Raw genomic sequence first — 21,485 nt, forward strand, 5'->3', positions numbered from 1 at the left:
GTGGAGACAGATGCTGTTTCCAGGTGCTTCTGTTTAGCTGTTCTCTTAACCATTAGTACATCCAGTCACTATTTAAAGCCCTCTAATATAGTGGCTATTGGCACCAGTGGTAGTGAGTATAATGGCAACTACATTCTACATGTAGTTGGGAGAAAATAGCTGTCCTGCCCACTTATTGGGGGAGGGGGTACTCCCAAGTTTCTAGTGTTACAAGTGTATTTCCTATTTTTTGACCTTCCCTCCCCTCTTCCCAAACATTTTAAAGGTGGTTTTGTTGCCTGGTTATTCAAATTGCTATTGTCTGCACCCTTCCCAACTACATTCTGCAGTTAGGTAACAAACAGTACAGAGTATCTGAATGCAGACTGCCCAACCAGCTGATGGTGGAAACAGCCATCAAGTTGACTTATGGTGACCCCCATAGGGTTTTCAAGGCAAGAGACAACCAGATGGCTTGCCTCTGCATTGCAACTCATTGTCTCCCCTCCAAATACCAACGGGGACCTAGTCTGGGCCAGCCAGGTCAAGGTTCAACCAGTTGCTAATTGATAAAAATGATCCATCATCTTGTCATGACAAGAAAAGTATCTAAAAGGGGGAGGATTATGGGAAATCTAAGTGTGTGATATCTATTGGGTAATTTATTCCATCCGTGCCACAAAATCAGGGTGGCTTACATTATTTTCTCCTCCAACCGGCCACGAGACTGATACAAAAGTCACAAAACAGTTTGCAATCTTGTGTAGAGCTACTGAATTGCACTGGCAGTTTCATATCTAGGGACTTGAACCGGGTCTCCCAGATTCTTTGATGACAGGCAGGTGTGTTTTGTTCATATTTGATAAACTTCTTATCAATGTCAACCAGCTCATCATTATTTGGGACCTTAGTTCTTTTAGACACCATCTTCCTTAGTGCATAATATGTGTTTTAGAATGGAAGTCACACTGTATAGGGCTACACTGTAAGAATGTTTGCAGCTCCTTCATAAACAGAAATCATGTTCAGCAAATGCTGGGAGAAGGGATAACTCCTCCCTGCATGGGAATTTTTTGTGTTGGGATCTGCCAGTTGGAGAAATAAGACATTTCTGTGTTTGACAAGGAGGACACAGAGACCATGTACGGCATCAAAACAAAAACATTTTACTGAATTTTTTTACATAATTATAGCCTGGGTCTTGAGTCTCTTGCATGCTCTCATCTGGTTCCAATGGTGACCTGCCAGACGCGGACCAAGTTATCAGTGTAACCAGCAAACAGAGTCTGAAGGAAAGAAGGAAGAAGCATTATTCAGTACCAACTTAAGTACTGATGAAAGACTTGGCAATCTGGAAACAAACAGCTAAGCTAATCAGAGTCAACTCTGGGAAGTAAGTTTTTTTCAGAGTCTAGACACATCTCCTGTGCTCACATGGCTTCTTATAATGGGACACCTGCACAGTGTTTTACCTGTCCATCTGCAGACCAAGCCAATGAGGTGCACTGAGGTGGCTCTGCCTTGCTGCTGGTACTGATGACCTCCTGTTTGAGCTCGTCCACAATTATCTTGCCTTCCAGGTCCTGGGAATAAGTCAAAGCAGAGAAAGAGTAAGCAAACTTGGCAGCTTCTGTGTTACGGACTTATCAACTGCATGTATCTAGGGCAACGTTCAGAAACAGCCTCTGGTTTTCCACATAGTGTTGTCAGATGGCAATGTGTGTTTCATCATAGCATGAGCCCCCTTTGCCCTCAGACCACTAAAATCACAGCACTACTTCCTCTACCACGAAGGTCCTTTCAGTGGGATTACAATGGGGTTATGGCCCTGATCTCCAACTGAAAGGCAGATGCTGCCCCCCACACACAGCTGGAATTTAGACTAAGATCCCAGGAGCTGGTGCTTCTTTTTCCCCCTATGGACAACCAACACTATGTATAAGGTTCTCATACTAACTACAGGGGCCCAGGAGAAGTCAAAAGCACAAGGCTTGTCAGCATGGCACACTTACACACAGTTTCCCCATTTCATTTTACCCTCAGTACCATAATCTATGTGAGGTATTTGAGGCAGAGGGATGGGCCCATGGTCACCCAACAAGCTTCCATGACTGAGTGGGAATCTGAACTCAGGTTCTGATCTAATCACTGCATCATTCTGACTCTTAGTCAACGATGACATAACCTTTCATTTACTGCTTGCTAATACCTCCTCAAGGCAGTCTGCCTCACACCAAGATCCACCATAATCCCATTTCCCTCTTCAGAATATTATGGTACAGGCATCTTTGCAAGAGGTGACCACTGAATAAAAAGGTTCACTGATTCTTCAAGGATTCTACATTAATTTTTACATTTACTCACCTTATTACAAAACCAGAATTTTGAGTTTTGCACCCCTAGGGCCTTTTCTGGGTTCAGGTAGCTCACTGGCAATTAAAGAGAGTAATCCCATACACACTGATTTAGGTTTATATTCCACTATTTAAATTTTCTTCAGCATAAACAGGGTTTAGACACCTACTTAGACTTGGAACATCAATTGTTTGTCCACCCTGCAAGGGCTGCAAGCTTTTTTCTTTTAAAAGAGCTACTTTTGAGACATAAAAAAAATATTCCAAGCTACTTCTGCCCAGCATATTACTGTGTTTTTGTTCAATTCCCAAGACAGAACAGAGATTAGGAAGAGCACAAGAAATTCAACTGTCAGTTAAAGCAGCACACAGAAATATCCTCTAAAATAAAAACTTGCTTTAAAAAAACCAAGGGAAGATTTTTTCCCCCATGATCTCTTCCTAGCCCTTCTAAAGGATGCACAAGCTATTCTGCAGCAACCAGTGAACCATCAGTGGCTAAGGACTTTCCTGCCGGAGACCCCCTGGTGTATAGCAAAACATAATTTATCCAGCCCCACTCCCCCCCACCAAAAAAAACCCCTTTTGACATCTGCTATTTCACTAGATGTTGTTGAAACGTAAAACCATGAAGGCAAGAAAAGGAGTAGTACATATTTATCCTGCCTTTCCCCTTGGTTTAGGACAGCATGTATGGCTCTTCCACTCTATTCTATCCCAACAGTCACCCTGTGAAGGTCAGGCTGAGGGACAAAGAAGCCCAAGGACACTCTGGTGAGCTTCATGGCACAGTAGGGATGCTAACCTGGACTTTCCCATGCATACTGCGACACACTGGCCATGCTGAAGACCAACTGGCCTGATGGTGTGTGGACATCCACAGGCACCGGGGTAGGGGGAGAGAATAGCAGGCCTGACCCCCATTCTACCATAGATACCAGAGACTTGCTATGGATCGGAAAACAGCTCCCAGCTTACCCAGATCTTTATGCTAGGTCCAGTGGCAGCACACAGCCAGTAGCGGTTGGGGCTGAAGCAGAGGGCATTGATGATGTCCCCCCCATCCAGCGTGTATAGGTGCTTGCCTTCATTTAAGTCCCACAGCATCGCCTGGCCATCCTAGAAGGAAAAAGGGAAACAATCAGGGTTGGGAAAAGGTGGTTTTCCAGGCAAGCAAAACTCACTGGTGCAATCTATCCCTGCCTTCTGGAAACAGCTTCAAATGACATCTTAGGTCCTTTTCAATAGCAAATCCAGGACGTGTTTTAAGAACGGAGAAACAAGTTCTGAGACTTGTTAAGATCTCAGGATGGGGGGGGGGGAGAGAGAGAAACTCATGCTCTGCAGACAGAAATCCAATCTATATTTTAAAAAAAATTCTCCATGGCACCCAACCCTGAGCTTCCCCTTCGAACTGAGGCCAAGATCCTGAAAATAAATCCCCACTCAAGCCTTGAGCAGCTCAGAAACCGTATCAGCATGGTGAGAAAGTCAGATGGCGCTCGTGAGGTTTCATCACAGCTAAGCCCAGATGCAGCAATACACAACACATCCAAGTCTGTACAGTTGGGGAATGAAACAGCACCTCAGATTCAGCCCTGGAGCTGCTGATCGCCATCCCCTGCTTTACAGTACAATTAGAATTGTACAAGCCACATGGGCTTGCATCCCCCCTTGCTTCTTGCCCCATTCTTTCTACCCCCTTGCATAAGGATGTTCAGCCAGAACATAAGAACAACTCTAGTGAACATGAGGGCCCACTTAGTTCAGCATCCCACTGTGGACAGCCAGTTTTCAATGGAAGCAGTGCTGGTTTACCAGACAAGCAGGAAAAGTAAGGAAAAAAGGGCCCTAGAGCCATGGCAGACTTGCCTTGCCACCAGAAGCACACAGGGAGCCATCGGGTGAGACTGTCACTGTGTTCAGGTAGCCGGTGTGCCCAATGTGGTTGGTCTTCAGTTTGCAGTTAGCCAAATTCCACACCTGCAAGATAAAGAAAACAGAACTTGTAAAGACATCTTCGTGACATTGCCAAACTGCACAGAGATCCACTGAGGCTTACTTATAGTTGAGTTCTTTTTTTAAAAAAAGTGGAGATATCAGCAAAATCCATTTGTAGGATATCACTGGGTGAGGTTTTCATTAAAAAACATAGCCACAGAAGTTCTCTAACTCAATTCCCATGGTCTCTGCAAGAGTTGAGAATGTCAACCTTTGGCTTCATCCCCTTAAAAGCAAGACCAGTTTCAGTCTTTGCCTTAGTGAAAACATTTGGGTAACTGCTTCTTAAAGATCATAGTCCATAAAGCTTTGGTTTCCTTAGATCACTTTCTACATGGATGATGGCCATGCAAGGGGAACTCTTGTATTATCTTTCAATACTGAAGGGCTGGCTGTCAGTCAAATTATGATCCTCCAAACTTACCTTCACCAGCTTGTCCCAACCACAGGAGACAATGATGGGGTTGCTGCTGTTGGGGGAGAATCGGACACAGGAGACCCACTCAGAGTGGCTTTCATCCTGGGGGAAAGAGGCATGGCAGTCATCATCAAGAAACACAGCAGCCGATAAAACCCAGGGAGACCTTACGATGGAACAATCCAGTACAGAAGCTCTAAAAACTAGAGCCCAGCCATCGAGCCGAAAAAGGCATAACACCTTAATCTTCAGGCCTTGCAGAAATTAAGCCTGCTAACACACACATTCTTCCCATTACCTTATGTTTTCATCTTTACTCCCCTCCACCCCCAATATCTCAAATTTCAAAAGCAAGAAATGAATTGCAAAGTATGCCCTCAGACCAGAGCAGAATCAGATCAAATTTCCTTAAGAACAGTGAGGCTCTGGTTAACCAGCGTCTGCTCTTTTTCTGAAGGATGCCTGTGGCAACTATCTGAATCAAGAGCTGCAACTGGCATACCAAGGCTTTGTGCTTTTGGCACCAGATCTTCAAGATTGTTCCTTTCCAGACTCTGACAACGAGGCAAACGACTCACCTGCACAGTGTACTTGCAGACACCCAGTGTGTTCCAGAGCTTGATGGTTTTGTCCCTAGACCCTGAGACTATCTGGCGGTTGTCAGAAGAGAAGGCCACGCTCAGCACATCCTTGGTGTGTCCCACAAAGCGACGGGTGGTGGTTCCCCTGCAAGAGAGAACTCCACACCTCATTTCCCAGTCAGTATAATGGGAGGGAAGAAGGAACCTTCACAACAAGTCCCCTCTTGTATTCCATTTTTCTAAATCCCACCTAGGCTCCTCCCTAGGGTTCATAAAGTAAAACTTAATGAGAGCTTCAATAGGCCCTGTTTCAAAGAGATGTTTCTCAGGGGAAGTTGGCATGGAAGCAAGCGGATGGCAGTCCCGCACTGCAATTTCAGCAGCCAACGCACGTAGGGAGCAGGAAATCCAGCTTTCTCTTTTACATCTCATGCTGCTTTTTTAGAAGAGGACAGCAAATGAGTAGTTCTTTGCTCTGTTCAATGCCTGATAGAAGATGGACCTGGGCAACACTATCTCTGGATTACAAATGTACATATAAATGGTAGCAGACTCCTCCCACCAAACACAAGAAGCATAAAGTGTATGAGAAGTTTCAAGTTTCTCAGCATCCTCAATGGGAAGCCCTGTGTGAAATGGACAGTACAGACTCCAAAACCGAACGGAAATTGATTTTTCCTTCCTGTGATTTCCATAAGCTTTACTGCATTCAAACACAGTTCCAAGGACTTTAGAGCTCTTTAGCTTAAGATGTCTGCCAACTCCCCACTCTCACTGCAGACCACCCCCCAGCAACAAAATGTTGGGATACTCAGTAAGCTGCAGAAAGAAATGTGAAATCAGCAAAAATTACTGCCTTCCTCTTAAGAAAACCTAGGTTTCTTTGAAGAAGACAACCGTAGTTTTATACTCCACCCTTCTCTGAATCAGAGTTTCAGAGCGGTTTACAATCTCCTTTATCTTCTTCCCCCACAACAGACACCCTGTGAGGTAGGTGGTGCTGAGAGAGCTCTCCCAGAAGCTGCCCTTTTCAAGGACAATTTCTGCAAGAGCTATGGCTGACCCAAGGCAATTCCAGCAGCTGCAAATGGAGGAGTAGGAATTCATCTACATACTGTGTATTCATCTACATATTTAGCATGGAATCTCCCAGGTTCTCAGTCACCTCTATAGTATCCCTCATCATTGCAGGACATATCATCAGACCCCAGTGGAGTCAGCAGATACATGTCAGATCTAATCATCGGGATTAGAGGAAGCAAAACGAAACACCCCCAGATATTAAACATGAGTCCACCAGGGAGGGAGGAATGGGGCAGCAAGAGAAGAAAAGGGACATTCTGCCAAAGGACTACTGAGACCCCACTACTTATCGCCCAACCTGCACTCACGTGGTCAGGTCCCAAAGGCGCAAGGTGCCGTCCCAAGAGCCAGAGAGAGCAAACTGCCCATCGGAGGAGATGACCACATCACTGACGAAGTGGGAGTGGCCCCTCAGGGCTCGCTGAGGGATCCCATAGTTGGTTTCATCCCGGGTCAGTTTCCACATGATAATGGTCTTGTCTGAAAGAGAATAAAGGGGGCAAAGGGTTCACTCACTGATTTGAACAGGTATGAACCTATAAAGCTGCCTTACACCTAGTCAAGAGTACTGATTTCATCCAGTTCATGTCTGTTTGGCTGGCAGTACCTATTCAGGATCTCAGGTACAGAAAGGTCTTTCCCAGTAATGGCAGCAAGAGACCCTTTAGCTGGAAAAACTAAAGCTTGAACTTTGTACCTTCTGGATGGAATCTGCATGTTCTACCAAAGAGCTCTGACCAGGCAAAGCTGCACCTAAGGAGCCCCCCCCCCCAAAAAAAATCTATCACCACTACAGCTTTGATCTAATTCTCACTGAAGTGGCAAAACCAGGTCCAAGCTGCGCCACTCAAGATTACAAATCCAGATTCACATAACAAAATTGCATCTGCACAAAAACCACCCCAACCCTAGCAAGTAAAGTCAGAGCTAAAGCTGCCCTGAAGACCAATGAAAGGGAAGTCCCAATCAGAACTACCACCACCCTTCCTCTTACCTTATTCCTCTCTTGTCCCATCATAATTGCAGGACATGTCTTCAGATCCCACCAAGAGGATCAGTAAACAGTGTCAGAGTTAATCATTGGGACCCTCGAGGAAAGTGGCAGAAGACCTTATGCACTAAAAAAAACATGCACACCGAACTCTCACACACGCAAATAAACTCCTCCGCCCTTAATTAGCCAACCTTCGCTTTCACTTGACTGCACAACGTTCTCCCAAATGAACTCCTCTCGAAAAAACCTTGGCTTGCCCAGCAGTCATCCCAAAACACAATGACTTATTATTATTATTATTATTTGCAATCTTCGCACGGATGGGACTCTCCTTCAGTCAGCCCCTGTAAAGAAGTTCGTAGTCTCCATGCCACGTTCCAGCCAGGCTGGTCTCTGAGGGTATCTTCCGCCCCTCCCGCCGTCTCCCACTTTAGTTTCCTCTATTTTATTCTATCCGAGCGGCGACCGCCCGCATCTTCCCCCCACCCCCCGTAACTTGGTCTCCTCCTCCTTACCGCGCGAGGCGGACAGGATCATGTCGGGGAACTGGGGGGTGGTGGCGATCTGGGTCACCCATCCGTTGTGGCCCTTCAGGGTGCCACGCAGGGTCATCTGCTCCGTCATGGCGGCGGCTGAGAGGGCTCGAGCTCGCGCGGCAGAGGGAGGATGAAGGCAGATTCAGCGGCGGCCCTCACTTCGGCCCTGCCAGCTCGCTCAGGCCCAGAGAGAAAAAGGAAGCGGCAGTGACTTCCGGAAACGGAAACAGCCTCACTCTGCCGCTCTTGCACTTTTTTCCGTACAACAAGAGGGCTGCTTCCGGTGCCAGCTGTACGGATGAGCTGTTTCGCCGAAAACATTATTCTCTGGGAGGCAGAGGCGAATTTTAATTTATAATTCTACGCACCTTCCAGTGTTAAGTGTAAGCGCTGCTACGCTTCTTCGGCAAGTCATGGTGATGACCGCGATAGAGCCATACAAATGCACCTAACAAGGCGGCTCCCAGGCTTGTTATGTATCGCGATGTCGTCTAATGAGACTCCTGTGGCCTGGGATGCAATATGATGGCTCTTTACTGGACAAGGACAAATCATGCAAGGTTCACGCTCCGGAGCAGCCATTTTCTCCACGTGAATTTATCTTTGTCATCTGAAGTTCAGTGGTAATAGCGGGAAAACTCCAAGGGCAACCTGGAGATTGGCAACCCTAGCACTGCCCCTTTAATAGAGGCTTCATGCTTGGAAGTGGATAGGTGAATCTTTTCATTACTTTAATCTTCTTGGGCAAAATATTTTCCTACTGGTTGTTGGGGGCTGGTGCTTGCTTATCGGTTTCTCCCATCCCTGCAGCAGTTCCTAACTTGTGGACTCTGATGATGCAATGCTGTAACCCTGCAAAAATCTCTATTAAATCCTCGGTGTCAGCATGCTTTGTATTTCACCCTAGATCTCAACAAGAAACGCAATCTATAAATTAAATAAATAATGTTGATGTGTCATATTCAAATAGCTGTTCATGAGATGTAAGTTTGCTGTCAGAATAAACTCAGTGGAAGAAAGCACACACATTTGCATACATTTTACGAGATTCCCAAATGCTGGTGTAAATATAAATGCTGACAGTACACAACACTGTTCAGTATGATCTGAAGGAATTGTAATCCTGGCAGCCTGTTCCTAATCACAGGCCTTTCCACAGGGTTTATTTGCTCAGAGTTCACTGGTGTAGGTAAGCAGGTTCTTTTTCCTGCTTTCCATAGCATTGTGCTGTGTTCATGCATCTCCTGGGTTTTCCTTGGTTTTGCTGTGAAATTTTGGGAAAGATCATAGCAAAGCTTGGATGGCTGCTGTGTGTCTGTGAAAGTTTGGATTTTCTGGGTTCCACCCATGCAGTGCCTAATTTCTCTGTCTCCGTGGCAATTACTTCTTCCATTGCCAGGAAAGGGCTTTTTAAAAATAAGCAATTGAAGGTAGCTATATAGTTGTATATCATAATCTGCACATCAAATGGTCCGAATTCCCAGCTTTCATTTTTTGTAAAAAAAAGAAAAAAGTGAGTCTCTAGCCCATTTCATTGTAGAGATATAAAGGGAAATGCATGTATTCTCAAAAAACAAAATACAAGAGAAGTCATTAGAGCTGTGAATATTTTGCTACAAGAAACAAACATGGTTACCCCTCTGCAGTCCTAAGAACACAATTCCCTGTGTGGGAGCCCAACTGAATAAAATGAGATTCACTTCAGACCAGATTTGCTTCTTTTCTAAGTGTCTCTATTGTACATAAATGCACACATTCACACACAACACAAACGTACCAGCCAGGGGAAAACAGGGTCCTGTCAATCCAAAGTGCACACATCCCTCCTTATCAAGAGGAGCAAGGAAAGCTTGCCCAGTTTCCTTGAACTAATGCAAAAATGGATCACTAATAGACCTATCCTGGCTTGGGATAAACATTAGGAAAGATGACTTGTTAGTTTCATAATATTCCTCAGTATACAAAAGTGCCTTGTAATTTTACAAATGCACAAATCCCAGTTCAATGCACAACCCCAGAAACTAGTAATTGATTTATTTCCATTGATAAGATATAATCTTCTTTCCCTATTGAAGAGCTTAGTGGTAGCAGTAATCACAGAGACACTTTTAACGTCCGTGGAAAACAAACACCAAATCAGAGCGACTCAGACACAAGTTTCCCGTCAGCTACAGCGGCCCCCAGTAAATGAACAGCTAAGTTTCTGTAGTGTAGTGGTTATCACGTTCGCCTCACACGCGAAAGGTCCCCGGTTCGAAGCCGGGCAGAAACAAAGCTGCAAAAAGGCATTTTTCTTCCTTTCCATGTTAAATGCCACACTTGCCCATAAACATTTCGTCTGCTTGTTGCTCAATTATAACACGCTCTGTAGTTAAGCATGGAAGTACTCCTTAACAAAATCCAGGGTTAGAACAAAAGAGGAGTCAATTGCACCTTTAAGACCAACTTTGTTTTATTCAGAACGTAAGCTTTCGTGTGCATGCACACTTCTTCAGACGAGGAATGAGGTACAGTAAGCAGAACCACATATAGCTGGTGGGGTTTGGAACGCCAAGTGGTACAAAGTTAAAAACCCATAGCAGAAAGGTAAAATTAATTAACAAAATCCAGGGTTGCAATTCCTACTATTTACACTGCGCATGCATTCAAATAAGCAGACCTCATCCAGGGCTGGGTTCGGATTACTGAGAAAAGGCATTAAGTTGACTGGCCCATCCAAGAAATATTGGTAAATTTCTGGCCAGGGGTGGGGAAAGCAAGTATAGGAGTGAGTCCTAAAAAGAGGCGAGAAGGCGTGCACATTTGCATTCATCTTTCGGGTTCGGAAGCAGCAAGTCGATGGAAAACTCTGACCGGATGATGAGAGGATAATGGAACAACGAACTAAGAACAAGGTATTCTGCTAGTGCGAAAAGAAGAGAAGCCAACGAACCTAAAACAAATTTGATTTTCCAAATGTGAGGCAAAAAGTTGACATTCAATAACCAAGCGCCGATTTCAAATGGATATTCCAGCCGGCAGCCGCCTTGCCCTATCTAGAGCTCCCTCTTCTGGCCACTGCAAGCCGGCTTCTGGGTAAGGAACGTCGGAGGCCACTTTTGTGAGGCGAGAATTTCCAAAAGCGCTTCGATCTCCTTTCTCCCGACTGGCGGAGTTAACAACGGAAAGGAGTCAGTCTGTTTGCTTCAAAAAAGACACGGGGCCCTGTCATTCGAAGGGAGCCAAGCCCAAGTCTTCTAACCTAACGTGTGTCTACTTTCTAGCAAAAGTTGTTAGCAGCCCTATGGATTCCAACCCTTTTCCAACATCATTGAGCAAGGTGCCCCATTTGATTGAAAGGTTGTATGTTGCTTTAAAAAAAGCTTAGGTGTGCGTTTTTGAGATAATAGAATATATAGGTGGTGGTGTGTTACAGTTAGTCCTCAGTCTTCGCTTTAAAACACTAACACATAACAATCTAAATCAACAATTAAAGATATAGATTCTTGGTGGCTTTTTATTCCAAAATAAATTGGTTAGTTTTCTTCAACTTCAATTCCAAAATAAAACAAAAACCTAGTAAGACCATAAAGACTGACGTTTATTTCAGCACGAACTTTCTTCATAAAGCAGAGGCCTCGCTGAATGCTCGCTTTGACTATTTGAAAATGGGGCGTCACGCGCCGCGCATGTCCTCTGCTTCCTCCATTCTGAAAAGTGAAGAACGACTTTTCCCGCCCAAATCACTCAAGCAGTTACAAATTCTCAAACTGAGTAAATAGAATCCTTCTGGGTTGAACATCTTCGGATAGGACCAGACTGAAAACTCCAGTGCTGAAGTCCGTTTCCAAAGGCAAAAAAGGGGCGGGGAACTGTAGATGGACACGCGCCTCGGTGGTATATCTTGGACTTCGTGGCGCAGTTCGCAGCAGCATCTTGCAGACAGGAGGATGGTAAATGGAAAGCAACTAGACGACTCCCTTCTATCAGAAGAAGGCGCTTCTGGAAGCGCAACTCCGGCTTCTCCAGTACCCAAGAAGCGAGGAAGGATCTGCTCTTCCTACAAAGCAATGAAGCCGCCTTATTCGCTGTCCCAGCTTATTCTTCAGGCCTTTGAGACCTGCAGCGCCCGCAAAGGGCTCTCTCTGGCCGGCCTCAAGAAGCACCTCGCCGAGATTGGTTACAACGTACACAGGCACAACAGCCGCCTCAAGAGAGAGCTGAACAACTTGGTCTCCCATGGCTTGTTGACCCGTGTAAGCGGCACCAGCGGCGCTTCGGGCTCTTTCAGATTCAGTGGCCAGATGAAAAAAACGGGCAAATCCGAGCCAGATAAAAAGGAAAAGGCGGTAGCAGCCAAGAAGTCGCCGAAGATGAACAGAGAACAAAAGAAGGCCCAGAAGCAGCAGCCGCCGATTAACAAATCAAAAAATCTGCAAAGGAAAAATTCTGGGGGAAAGAACCAACCTAATAACCACCCAAAGGGATCGAACAGGAATGCTTCGGGGGTGAAGGGAAGGAGAAGAAAATAAACCTGTACTGTAGTAAGCAATTTTAGTAAGCCAGCAATTTTAGCGAACATTTCCAAAGGCTCTTTTAAGAGCCACACAAGACTTCCAGAAAGAACTGATAACATTTGCACTTTATTGATTCGTTTAAAGTATTGTGTCCTTTCTGTCCAATTAAAGCCCTCAAGGTGACAAAGCAATGAAAAATCAAATGGTACAATGTATATTGATTAATTTGTTAAACCCAGAGTTAAAGCTTGCTTTCACACACACTTTTAATCCACTTTATAACTGGATTTTCCAGTGTGAAATGGCAAAATACATTTGCAAATGTTAGCGGAAGAGTGCTGAAACAGCATTCTTGTGTGAAAGCATGGTTTTCAGTACTACCTTACAGGACTACAGTAAGGATTGCAGCAAAATCAGCATCTTGCATGCAAAGTGCTTTGAACATTCAAAAGCATTGCACCAAATGTTATTATTGGCTTTCAAAGAATGCAGAGGTGCCTGGGAAACAGCACAGAACCCCTGGGTTTACTTATGTTTGAAAATTCAGCAGCCTCATTAGTCCAAAGGACTAATGCAGGCCACTCTCCTCAATACCATCCCATAACTCAAATAACTCACGCCATGCAAGCCAACATATATGTTTTATTTCTGAAATGACATAAGGCAGACAGGGAGGGAGAATAGGATGGAAAGGTAATGAAATACAATCAAAAAGTCATTAAAATTATTTCAATTCAGAGTTTTACCATTCCCCCCATGTCAATGTGAGTGTGTGTGTGCACAACCTCTAGAATAACCTCAGTTGTAAATAGGGATTTTAAAAATCTTGCAAAGTTTAAATAGAAAAAATTGTTTTCAAAAAGAGTATTTGAAGAAAAGTGCATGCACACAAAAGCTTATACCCAGAATTTAAAATTATTGGTTTTAAAGGGGCCACCAGACTCAAATTTTGTTCTGTTTATCAAGAATGGCAGTTGCCCTCATCTCGTGGGCATAAAGAACTGCCAGACATGTAACTACACAAACATACCTACAAAGGGCATCCATTCCAAGTAACTACTGGAGGCAGAGTACCCCAGCACCAATATGGAGTTGTGAAGCTCTGTTTTTACTGACAGATAAGGCACAACCTGTTGTTCTTTGGCAGCAAACTGGGACTTCAATCTAGGGTTGGTTGATGGTTTGTTAATCATCCTGTATGCTAATTGTGGCTCATTACCAGGGCTTTTTTTGTAGCAGGAACTCCTTTGCATATTAGACCACACACCCCTGATGTAGCCAATCCTCCAACAGTTTACAGGGCTCTTAGTACAGGGCCAACTGTAAGCTCCAGGAGGATTGGCTACATCAGAAGTGTGTGGCCTAATATGCAAGGAGAGTTCCTACTACAAAAAAAAGCCTTGAATATTACAATATCCAGATTCTCTTGTGATTGGCTGGTCAAGAAGATATCCAAGGGAGGATGCAGGAATTTGGGAGCAAGGTAAGGAATGCATAACCCAAGGTTTGATATGCACAAACTAGAATTTGTAACACAGAGCAGACTTGGCACAAGCCACGTTTGAAAAGACCCAGCTTGATATGATGTCTCAAATCAGGCTTAGCTGCAGGACTTTATATTTTATGTACACTGCAGTGGCTTTTATTTATTACTGTTCTATAATTGTTTAAAGATAAACTCTCCTGTTTTTCATTATTTTGAGTTTTTCATGATTCTTCGTGTTCTGATGTTTTACAAATTGTAGTTTTTAGGTTTTGCTTGTAAGGATTTTTTAGATGTTTAAAGTAATACAAATTATCAGTTCACTATATTAATTTGAGATTAACATCTCTACCCACATAGAAGAAAGGAAACACTACCTCCCCGTTGAAAGAAGCCCTTTTCAGAATCACTTTCCCCTCTATGTAAAAGGCCACTATACCTGCTTCATAATCCAAAAATATCCCAATGATCCCAGGGCATATGGGAAGTGTGTGGGAATTATTTTCCAATGCCTGATGCCACCAGAGGCCCTCTTGCCAAATGCCCTCCTCTGGACCAAGCCTGAGATAGACCTTCCTGTCCACACGCTCAAGGGCCACCCCCACTGCCCACTCCCTCTGGTCTCTGTACTCCACCTCCCAGTAATGCTTCCCAGATAAAAACCCAGGGAGGCCCAGCAAAGCAGGAGTGCTACTGAATCGTTCCGGATTGTCCGGCACATTTTGGCATCTATTTCCCCATTCCACGTAAACCCTGTCATCTGGAGATATGATGAGCCACGGATACGCTGTGTTGGAATCAAAAATCACTTTGGCTGTGGGGCAGAAAGAGAGAAAACATTGCAGAGTTAGAGGCAGAATCAGATCCTTGGAGGGGAAGACTCGATCTAGCCAGGTTCTCTCACTGCAGAACTGATTTAGGGCAGTATTGAACTAGGCTCCAACCTGCATGCTGTTCTAAGGCTGCACTTTGTCCTTTGTCCATCTGACATCTGTGCTTTTAACAGCGGGATGCCAATCCACCCACCACCGCCACCATACAGGGATGGAGGACAGTTTCCTTTATTGAATAAGTTGCAGATCGATGAAGATTTCCTCGCTCCCTTCATATGCAGCTGCTCTTTCTCCCTCACTACTCCTTATGCCTGAAGCTGCCCCACAGAACACCTTTGTGTTTCCTTCACGGGCTGGGGCAGTGGCTCAGGGGCAGAACATTTGCTTTGCATGCAGAAGATCCTAGGTTCAGTCACCAGATAATGGATCAGGTAGTCAGTGATAGGAAAGACCCTGGAAAGTCCATGCCATCCTAAGTGTTCTCAATAGACCAAGGAAGCTTCATGTGTTCATCCCTTCTCAAAACCCATGAAGACTGGTGCAATCCCTGGGTCTCCCTTCATCTCCCCTTTTTCTACTGAAACAAAGCCTAAGCACATGCAACTGAAGCGAAGGCATATAAGCCCCCCCCCCTTTCCTTGCTTTCCTCTCTGTGACTGTGTCCCTTCTAAGCTCTGGCAGCAGCCTGCCTAGTACTCCATAAAGCGCCACACCTGGAGATGGCACCATATAAATAGCGCTTTCACATTTTTAGCTCTCCAAGGAGCTCAGGGCAACGTACAGGGCTCTCCCTTTCTCCATTTTATTCACACATCACTGTGAGGTAGATTAGGCTCATGACCGGTCCCATTAAGTTTTGTAGAAGAATGGGGATTTCAGCTCAAGTCTCCGAGGTCCTGCATTCTTACCACACTAGCTAAACAGAGGAATTATGGTGTCAATAGTGTAACTTTCTCCTTGGGAAGTTTCTACTGTTGAATTTCTGCCTTGTTCAGTATAATAACCGTTTCAGTAAGAAGGGGACAGCTCGGCTCCTGGGGGATGGAAGATGGGGAATTAAAATACTCTTCTGTGTGAACTGAAGGAAACCTGGGCCGTTTTCCCACTTAGCGTTTGCTCCCCTTATTCCGCGGCGCAATTATGTCTGGATCATTTTTCTCGTTTTCCCACTAGTGACTCTTTGCGGAGTCGCCTTCCCTGAAGCCCCGGCTCAAATCGTTTTCCCACTGGCATCGACTTGAGTTCGATGCCCTGTCAATCATTTTTTTTTTTAAGCGCAAGTCTGGTTGCGTAATGACGTACTAACGTACTAAGGTAACATCGAGCTGTTCCCTCCCCTTCTTTTCGTGGACAAACCGCATCACGTGTGCTGCTGCTGCTTATGGATTGGCTGCAGCTGTAGAATCCTCCACAGCCCTTTATTTATTAACAGAAGCATTCACAGTAGAGAATCCTAGCACTATATTCCCCCCCCAAATTCTGAAGTTGCGAAATATCGCAATAACGAAGAGAGAGAAATCGAGGGGTTTGTGTGTGTGTGTGTGTGTGTGTGTGGCAGCTTCTTCCCTTCGCTCCCTCCCGGGTGGCGAAGCTGGGATTTCCTCCGCTCTCTTTCCCCTCTCCGGCTGGCGCTTGCAACGGAGGACCTGACTGATTCCTGCTGCCAGAGCTCCCCCCCCCCGCCCCATTCTCTCCTTCCCCTTCTGTGGCGGGTGTGAAGAGCGAGCTCCGTCTATTTTCTAACCGAGCGGAATGTAGCCAGGGAGAAGAATGCAGGACTCCAACTTCCCATTTTATACATGGCGATTTTGTGCAGGTCCAGAAATCCTGGTGGCACAGCTGAGGGAGGCATTCCCTTTTTAAAACACACACACATGAACGCTTTGGCCCGCACCGGCACTAGATTCCCCCCCCCCAACAATGGTCGTTTTCGCATTATCGAGATAACGCAACAGCGAAATTACGCAACTAAAGTCAATAATAATTTAAAAAAATTCTAGCGAAACCAATTGAAGTGGCAATTGAGGCTATTCCAGGAGGGTTTTTTTTTTCCTTTGTTAATTTCGAAATATCGCTATTACGCAAAACTGTGAAGTTTAAAAAAAAAATGGCCGCGCCGGCACTTCGGGGAAGCGCCGCGAAAGGCTGATGATTGGCCAAGGGGGTGGATGGGGTGGGAGGACGGAAAGGGAGAGGGTGCCGCCCACACAGCAGTCGATCCGGCGTGGATGGATTTCCCACTGCAAAGTCCGCGGAGTGGATCCGGCGTGGATCCGGAGGTTTTCAAAAACTCCGGCAGCATGCTGAAAAACATACTCCGGTGTAAAACCCCTGAAGCGCCAGAGCAAAGCGCGGCGCCGGAGCAAGAGGTGCGAAATCCAGGAAAAGATCCGGAGGTAAATGGGGCGCTACGCTGGAGCAAAGGCTAGTGCGAAAACGGCCCTGGTTAATGCAGCCCTGAGGCCATAGGTTGTGAACTTCTGAATCAGAGAGCGTTCAGAATCTGTCTTCTGAGGGGAGTTTCCCCCCTCAATGCATATGATCTTAAGGAGATTAGGAATGATCTTTAAAGAACACCCCACTTCTGCAGCTCTTAAAAAAAAAGATTCTTCCAGTTCTCATTCTGTGTTCTATTTTAACCAATGACCAATCTTTCATTTGTCATATGTCCGTTGCCCCTCCCTGTTCTTGATGCACAATAATATTTGATGCATAGTCCCTTGACGGATTAACACACCCAACTGTTTTCCAGGTACAGTGGTATTTTTAGAATAATTTTTTTAAAGGGGGGGGGGGGGTAGCACATTTTAACCTATTCTATTTCCAACTAACTGAGTTTAGAGAGAACACTAGCATATTTTAACTCATTCCATTCCCAAAGTACACTGTTGAGCACCCATCGCTGCATTATACAGAGCCCATCAAAGTGAGCACTGTCTACTCTGGCTGAATGGGGGCTCTCCAGGGTCTCCCAAGGCAGAGATCTTTCACATCACTCCAATTCTTTAACTAGAGATTGCAGAGATTGAACCTGGGAGCTTCCCCTTGCCAAGCAGATGCTCTACCATTAAGCCACAGCCTTGAATATAGAGTAGCAAGACTTCTGCTGCTGCAACCCATTTCCCCTCCCCCCCTCATAATGAGTCTATCCTTACTTTTGTAGTTTTCCCTCCACTGTTTAACCATGGATGCTGAGAGCTTTTTGGTGCCTTCACATTCAGCAGGAAGACATAATGATAGCCATAGGATGATGAAGAGCCCTGGTGAGGAACAGAGAACAATTAAAAACCTCATGTGTCAGTGTAAAGTGGTTCCAGCAACATTTATTTTATTTATATGCCCCCTCTTCAGAGAACTGCCTGAGACAGCTCACAAAGTAAAACAAAGTTGCTCTTAAAACAACAAATATGAAATTACAAGTTGTAAAACGAGCCAGGGCACAAACCAGCAACACAACTGTCACCCTGTTGCCATGGTCAAGTGTGGTTTACCATTTGTGTATTGTTACAGTTCCAGACAGAGAGCTACCTGTGTTCCAGGGTTTTCAGCAAAAATAGACAGGAGTGTAGTGGCACATCCTCAACCCCACCTACCTCACCGGGTGTCTGTTGTACGGAGGGCAAGGATGTGTCCTAGAGACAATATGCATCTATTCCCTGTGATGAGAATGAGGTTCCAAAGGTCCTGGGGAAGGACCTAAAATCTCAAGAATAACAACTCTGTCCCTTAAAAGCAGAAATGAGGGCAGAACAGGGAGAATGATTGATCAGGTGCAGGGACCAGAAAACTGGAGCTGTTCCTGTTAAACAGGAATAGTTAAAACACCCAGAATGTGCAGTATATACATTTGAGGAGAAAGTCACAAATAGCTGTGTCTTATTGTTACCTCTGAATGTCTTCAGGCAATGGTTTGTCAATGGGAAGTCCCAGAAGCTAAGATGTGAGTCCATAGATCGAGGCATGGTGATACTCAGAAATTCCTCCTGGGTGGTGGACAGGCAAAAATAAGCTGATCCAACCCCCAACACCATACTAAATCATTATAGGTTGAACCCAATGTTCCAGTTTTATGTTGGGGATTAGAACAAAAAACATTCCAGCACAGGATGTGGTCAGTTCTTCAGGGATTTTGTCACGGATATTTTTGCAGAGATCCAAGTCTCTCACTCTGCCCCCGACTACATTTTTCTGCACCCACCTTCCACAGTATTTACCATGTTTGGGAACAGAAGTTGTGTTACAGTACAAATGGATGGAGACCAAAAGGAAAGCTGAAATAAGCTTGAGGAAAAGGGAGGAGGGAAATCATAACAGAGTTCTACTCATTCAGATGTGTTTTCAACATTTAGCCACCTGCATAGTCCAGACTGCCTGAGCTTGCCTGAGCTTGGAAGCTACACAGAGTCAACCAATGGTTAGTATTTGGATGGAAGACAAGGGATGCTATGCAAAAGAGGGCAATGACACAACCACTTCGGCTCATACCTTGCTTTGAAAACTCCATGGGAAATGGTTGAGGGGCAGAGTTAATGCTGAACCAGCATTTCAACCCCTATCTGGATCAGGACCACCACCCCACACACACTTACATGATCCAGATCAAACCAAATCCATATCCATAAATCAAACCATATCCAGAAATGGAAATGTAGAATTATTATATTGCTTTCACATCTTATTGCGAGAACAACTCTTTATCTGAACATTTTGAAAAATCTAAAATCTTGGTGTTTTCAAGGTCCTGGAAATGTTCTAATTGACATATAAACAGCAGTGCCATTGAACAAGTCAAACATTTCAAATATTTGGGAGTCCTCTTTCAGTATAATAATAGCTTAACAGACCAGAGGAAACAAGTAATAAATCTGGCTAAGTGTAGCCTGTCCATGATTCACAGGTTTTTCTATGTGAAGGGCAATCGATTTGTCCCCACGGCCATGCAAGTTTCTAGTGCCAAAGCCATACCCCAAATACTTTATGGGATCCCTGACTGGATTGGCTCCTTTTAATCAACACATGGAGCAGATCCAGGCTATGTTTTTGCAGCATATCTTTGGAGTGCCAAACTGTGTAAATTATGCAGCCATGTGTCTGAAGACAGGACAGCACCTTCTAGTCACCAGACCTTGGTTATTGACCTGAAAATTTTGGTTAGCCTTCATCTTAGAACAGAACCCGAGAGCTATGCCCACCTATGGCTGTCAGACATCTAATTGGTCAACTTCAATACTTAGAAAAATACAATCTATCGGTATCTCCTTTGACTCTCTTCTCATGTTAGGCAAATCTCAAATATTTAGAACTCTAAGGCAGAGGATCCTTGACACTTAAAAACAAAGTCTCTGTTCTAGTATTACCAGCTCCCCTCTGAAGCTCAATAAATGGGCTTATAGCTGTTTATTTTTCACAGCTCGCCGCCCTATCATTAGGAAGAGCTTTTATGCTTACACGCTTACACGCATCAGCAGTCCTTTATGGTAGATTTGTGAATGTTCCTTTACCTGAAAGGACTTGTCTGTGTAGTGGCAGGAAAACAAAATCAATTCCTCACATCTTGATTAGTTGTGAATTCGAATTTCTACAACAATATATATGGGATGTCTTAATTAGCCCCATTGATCAATACGCACATCTGCCCAGAAGAGAGACTTGTATCCTTCCTTCTATCAGATCTCCACTCCCATATTACATTTGCAGTGGTGAGGTCCCTTTCTATTGTTATGAGGATTAAAGAATACAAGATTAAAGTTCTGGTGGGATGACTGTTTTAAAATTTGTGGTTGTTAAGATGTGTTCTTTTTATTCTATGCTTTTTATTCTATTCTTGATTGACTGACTGACTGATTGATTGACTTGGAAAGATTTGTGGATGGAAGAGTTACCACTCCTTTAGTGTAGTGGTTACGTGCATGGACTCTTATCTGGGAGATCCAGGTTTGTTTCTTCGCTCCTTCACCTGCTGGTATGACCTTGGGTCAGTCATAACTCTCTCAGAGCTGTTCCTCTCACAAGCAATTCCCTCAAAGCTCTCTCAGCCCCACCTACCTCACAGGGTGTCTGTTGTCTGTTGTAAACCACTCTGAGATTTCAAGTGAAGGGCAGGGCATAACTCCAATCTCTTCTTCTTCTTCAGCACCATTGTTCTGATCTGGGTCAGGAACCCCCAGGTTGCTTTTCAGGCCCATAATAAACACACACAATTCCAGCAGAGGATCTCAACTACCCTGTGTAGTTTCACCCCAAGTAGGGTTGCCAACTTTAACTTTGAAAATTCCTGGAGATTTGGTGGCAGTCTCAGGGGAGAGTAGAGGTTGGGTAAAAGATGGAACTTAGTCAGGATGGGTCACCACAGAGTCTGCCCTATAAAGTTCCCATTTCCTCCAGGGGAAGAGTAATCTAGAGACCAATCGTAATTCCGTGAGGTCTCACCTGGAAGTTGGCAAACTTTTCCTCAAGTGACCAGCAGCAGTGCTTTTGAATGCAATCTGCACCATAATATTCTTACCTTGTATTCCTTTACAGGCACCACCCAAAGACCTCTGAGATGCTGGGACTTCTCTGGGGGTAATGATGCCCAATCCATATCACCAAAGGCTCTTAAATACTCCTTGTGACCAGGAAGTCAATCCATACCCCTCCTTTCCCCCAAATTGCAAACTGAATGGCTCAACCTGTTCTACAGCATTCCCTCAGGGCTATTTTTTCCCTTCCCCTTGTCTAGAGACTT

The 21,485-nt window shown here is 44.7% G+C and overlaps 3 protein-coding genes and 1 non-coding gene across 4 annotated transcripts; 2 read left to right on the forward strand and 2 right to left on the reverse strand.

Annotated features, from left to right (window-relative positions):
* Positions 1–1,122: 1,122 nt before the first annotated feature.
* RACK1 (receptor for activated C kinase 1) lies at positions 1,123–8,087 on the reverse strand. The gene is made up of 8 exons (XM_060239264.1): positions 7,926–8,087; positions 6,725–6,896; positions 5,331–5,478; positions 4,759–4,854; positions 4,206–4,316; positions 3,312–3,452; positions 1,452–1,562; positions 1,123–1,265 (listed from the first exon to the last, which is right to left on the reverse strand). The coding sequence occupies exons 1-8, from the start codon at positions 8,032–8,034 to the stop codon at positions 1,200–1,202; spliced, it is 954 nt and encodes a 317-aa protein (XP_060095247.1). The 5' UTR covers positions 8,035–8,087; the 3' UTR covers positions 1,123–1,199.
* Positions 8,088–10,145: 2,058 nt separating this feature from the next.
* On the forward strand, positions 10,146–10,218 carry TRNAV-CAC (transfer RNA valine (anticodon CAC)). Its single transcript has one exon. It is a non-coding gene; the product is annotated as a tRNA-Val (tRNA).
* Positions 10,219–11,803: 1,585 nt separating this feature from the next.
* Positions 11,804–12,457, forward strand: LOC132571977 (histone H1t-like). The gene has a single exon (XM_060238770.1). The coding sequence runs from the start codon at positions 11,804–11,806 to the stop codon at positions 12,455–12,457; it is 654 nt and encodes a 217-aa protein (XP_060094753.1).
* A 1,764-nt stretch (positions 12,458–14,221) lies between these two features.
* LOC132571978 (thaicobrin-like) lies at positions 14,222–14,909 on the reverse strand. The gene is made up of 2 exons (XM_060238771.1): positions 14,870–14,909; positions 14,222–14,739 (listed from the first exon to the last, which is right to left on the reverse strand). The coding sequence occupies exons 1-2, from the start codon at positions 14,907–14,909 to the stop codon at positions 14,249–14,251; spliced, it is 531 nt and encodes a 176-aa protein (XP_060094754.1). The 3' UTR covers positions 14,222–14,248.
* Positions 14,910–21,485: the final 6,576 nt, after the last annotated feature.

The sequence above is a fragment of the Heteronotia binoei genome, chromosome 5 (assembly GCF_032191835.1).
Source record: "Heteronotia binoei isolate CCM8104 ecotype False Entrance Well chromosome 5, APGP_CSIRO_Hbin_v1, whole genome shotgun sequence".
In the NCBI taxonomy this organism is placed as follows: domain Eukaryota; kingdom Metazoa; phylum Chordata; class Lepidosauria; order Squamata; family Gekkonidae; genus Heteronotia; species Heteronotia binoei.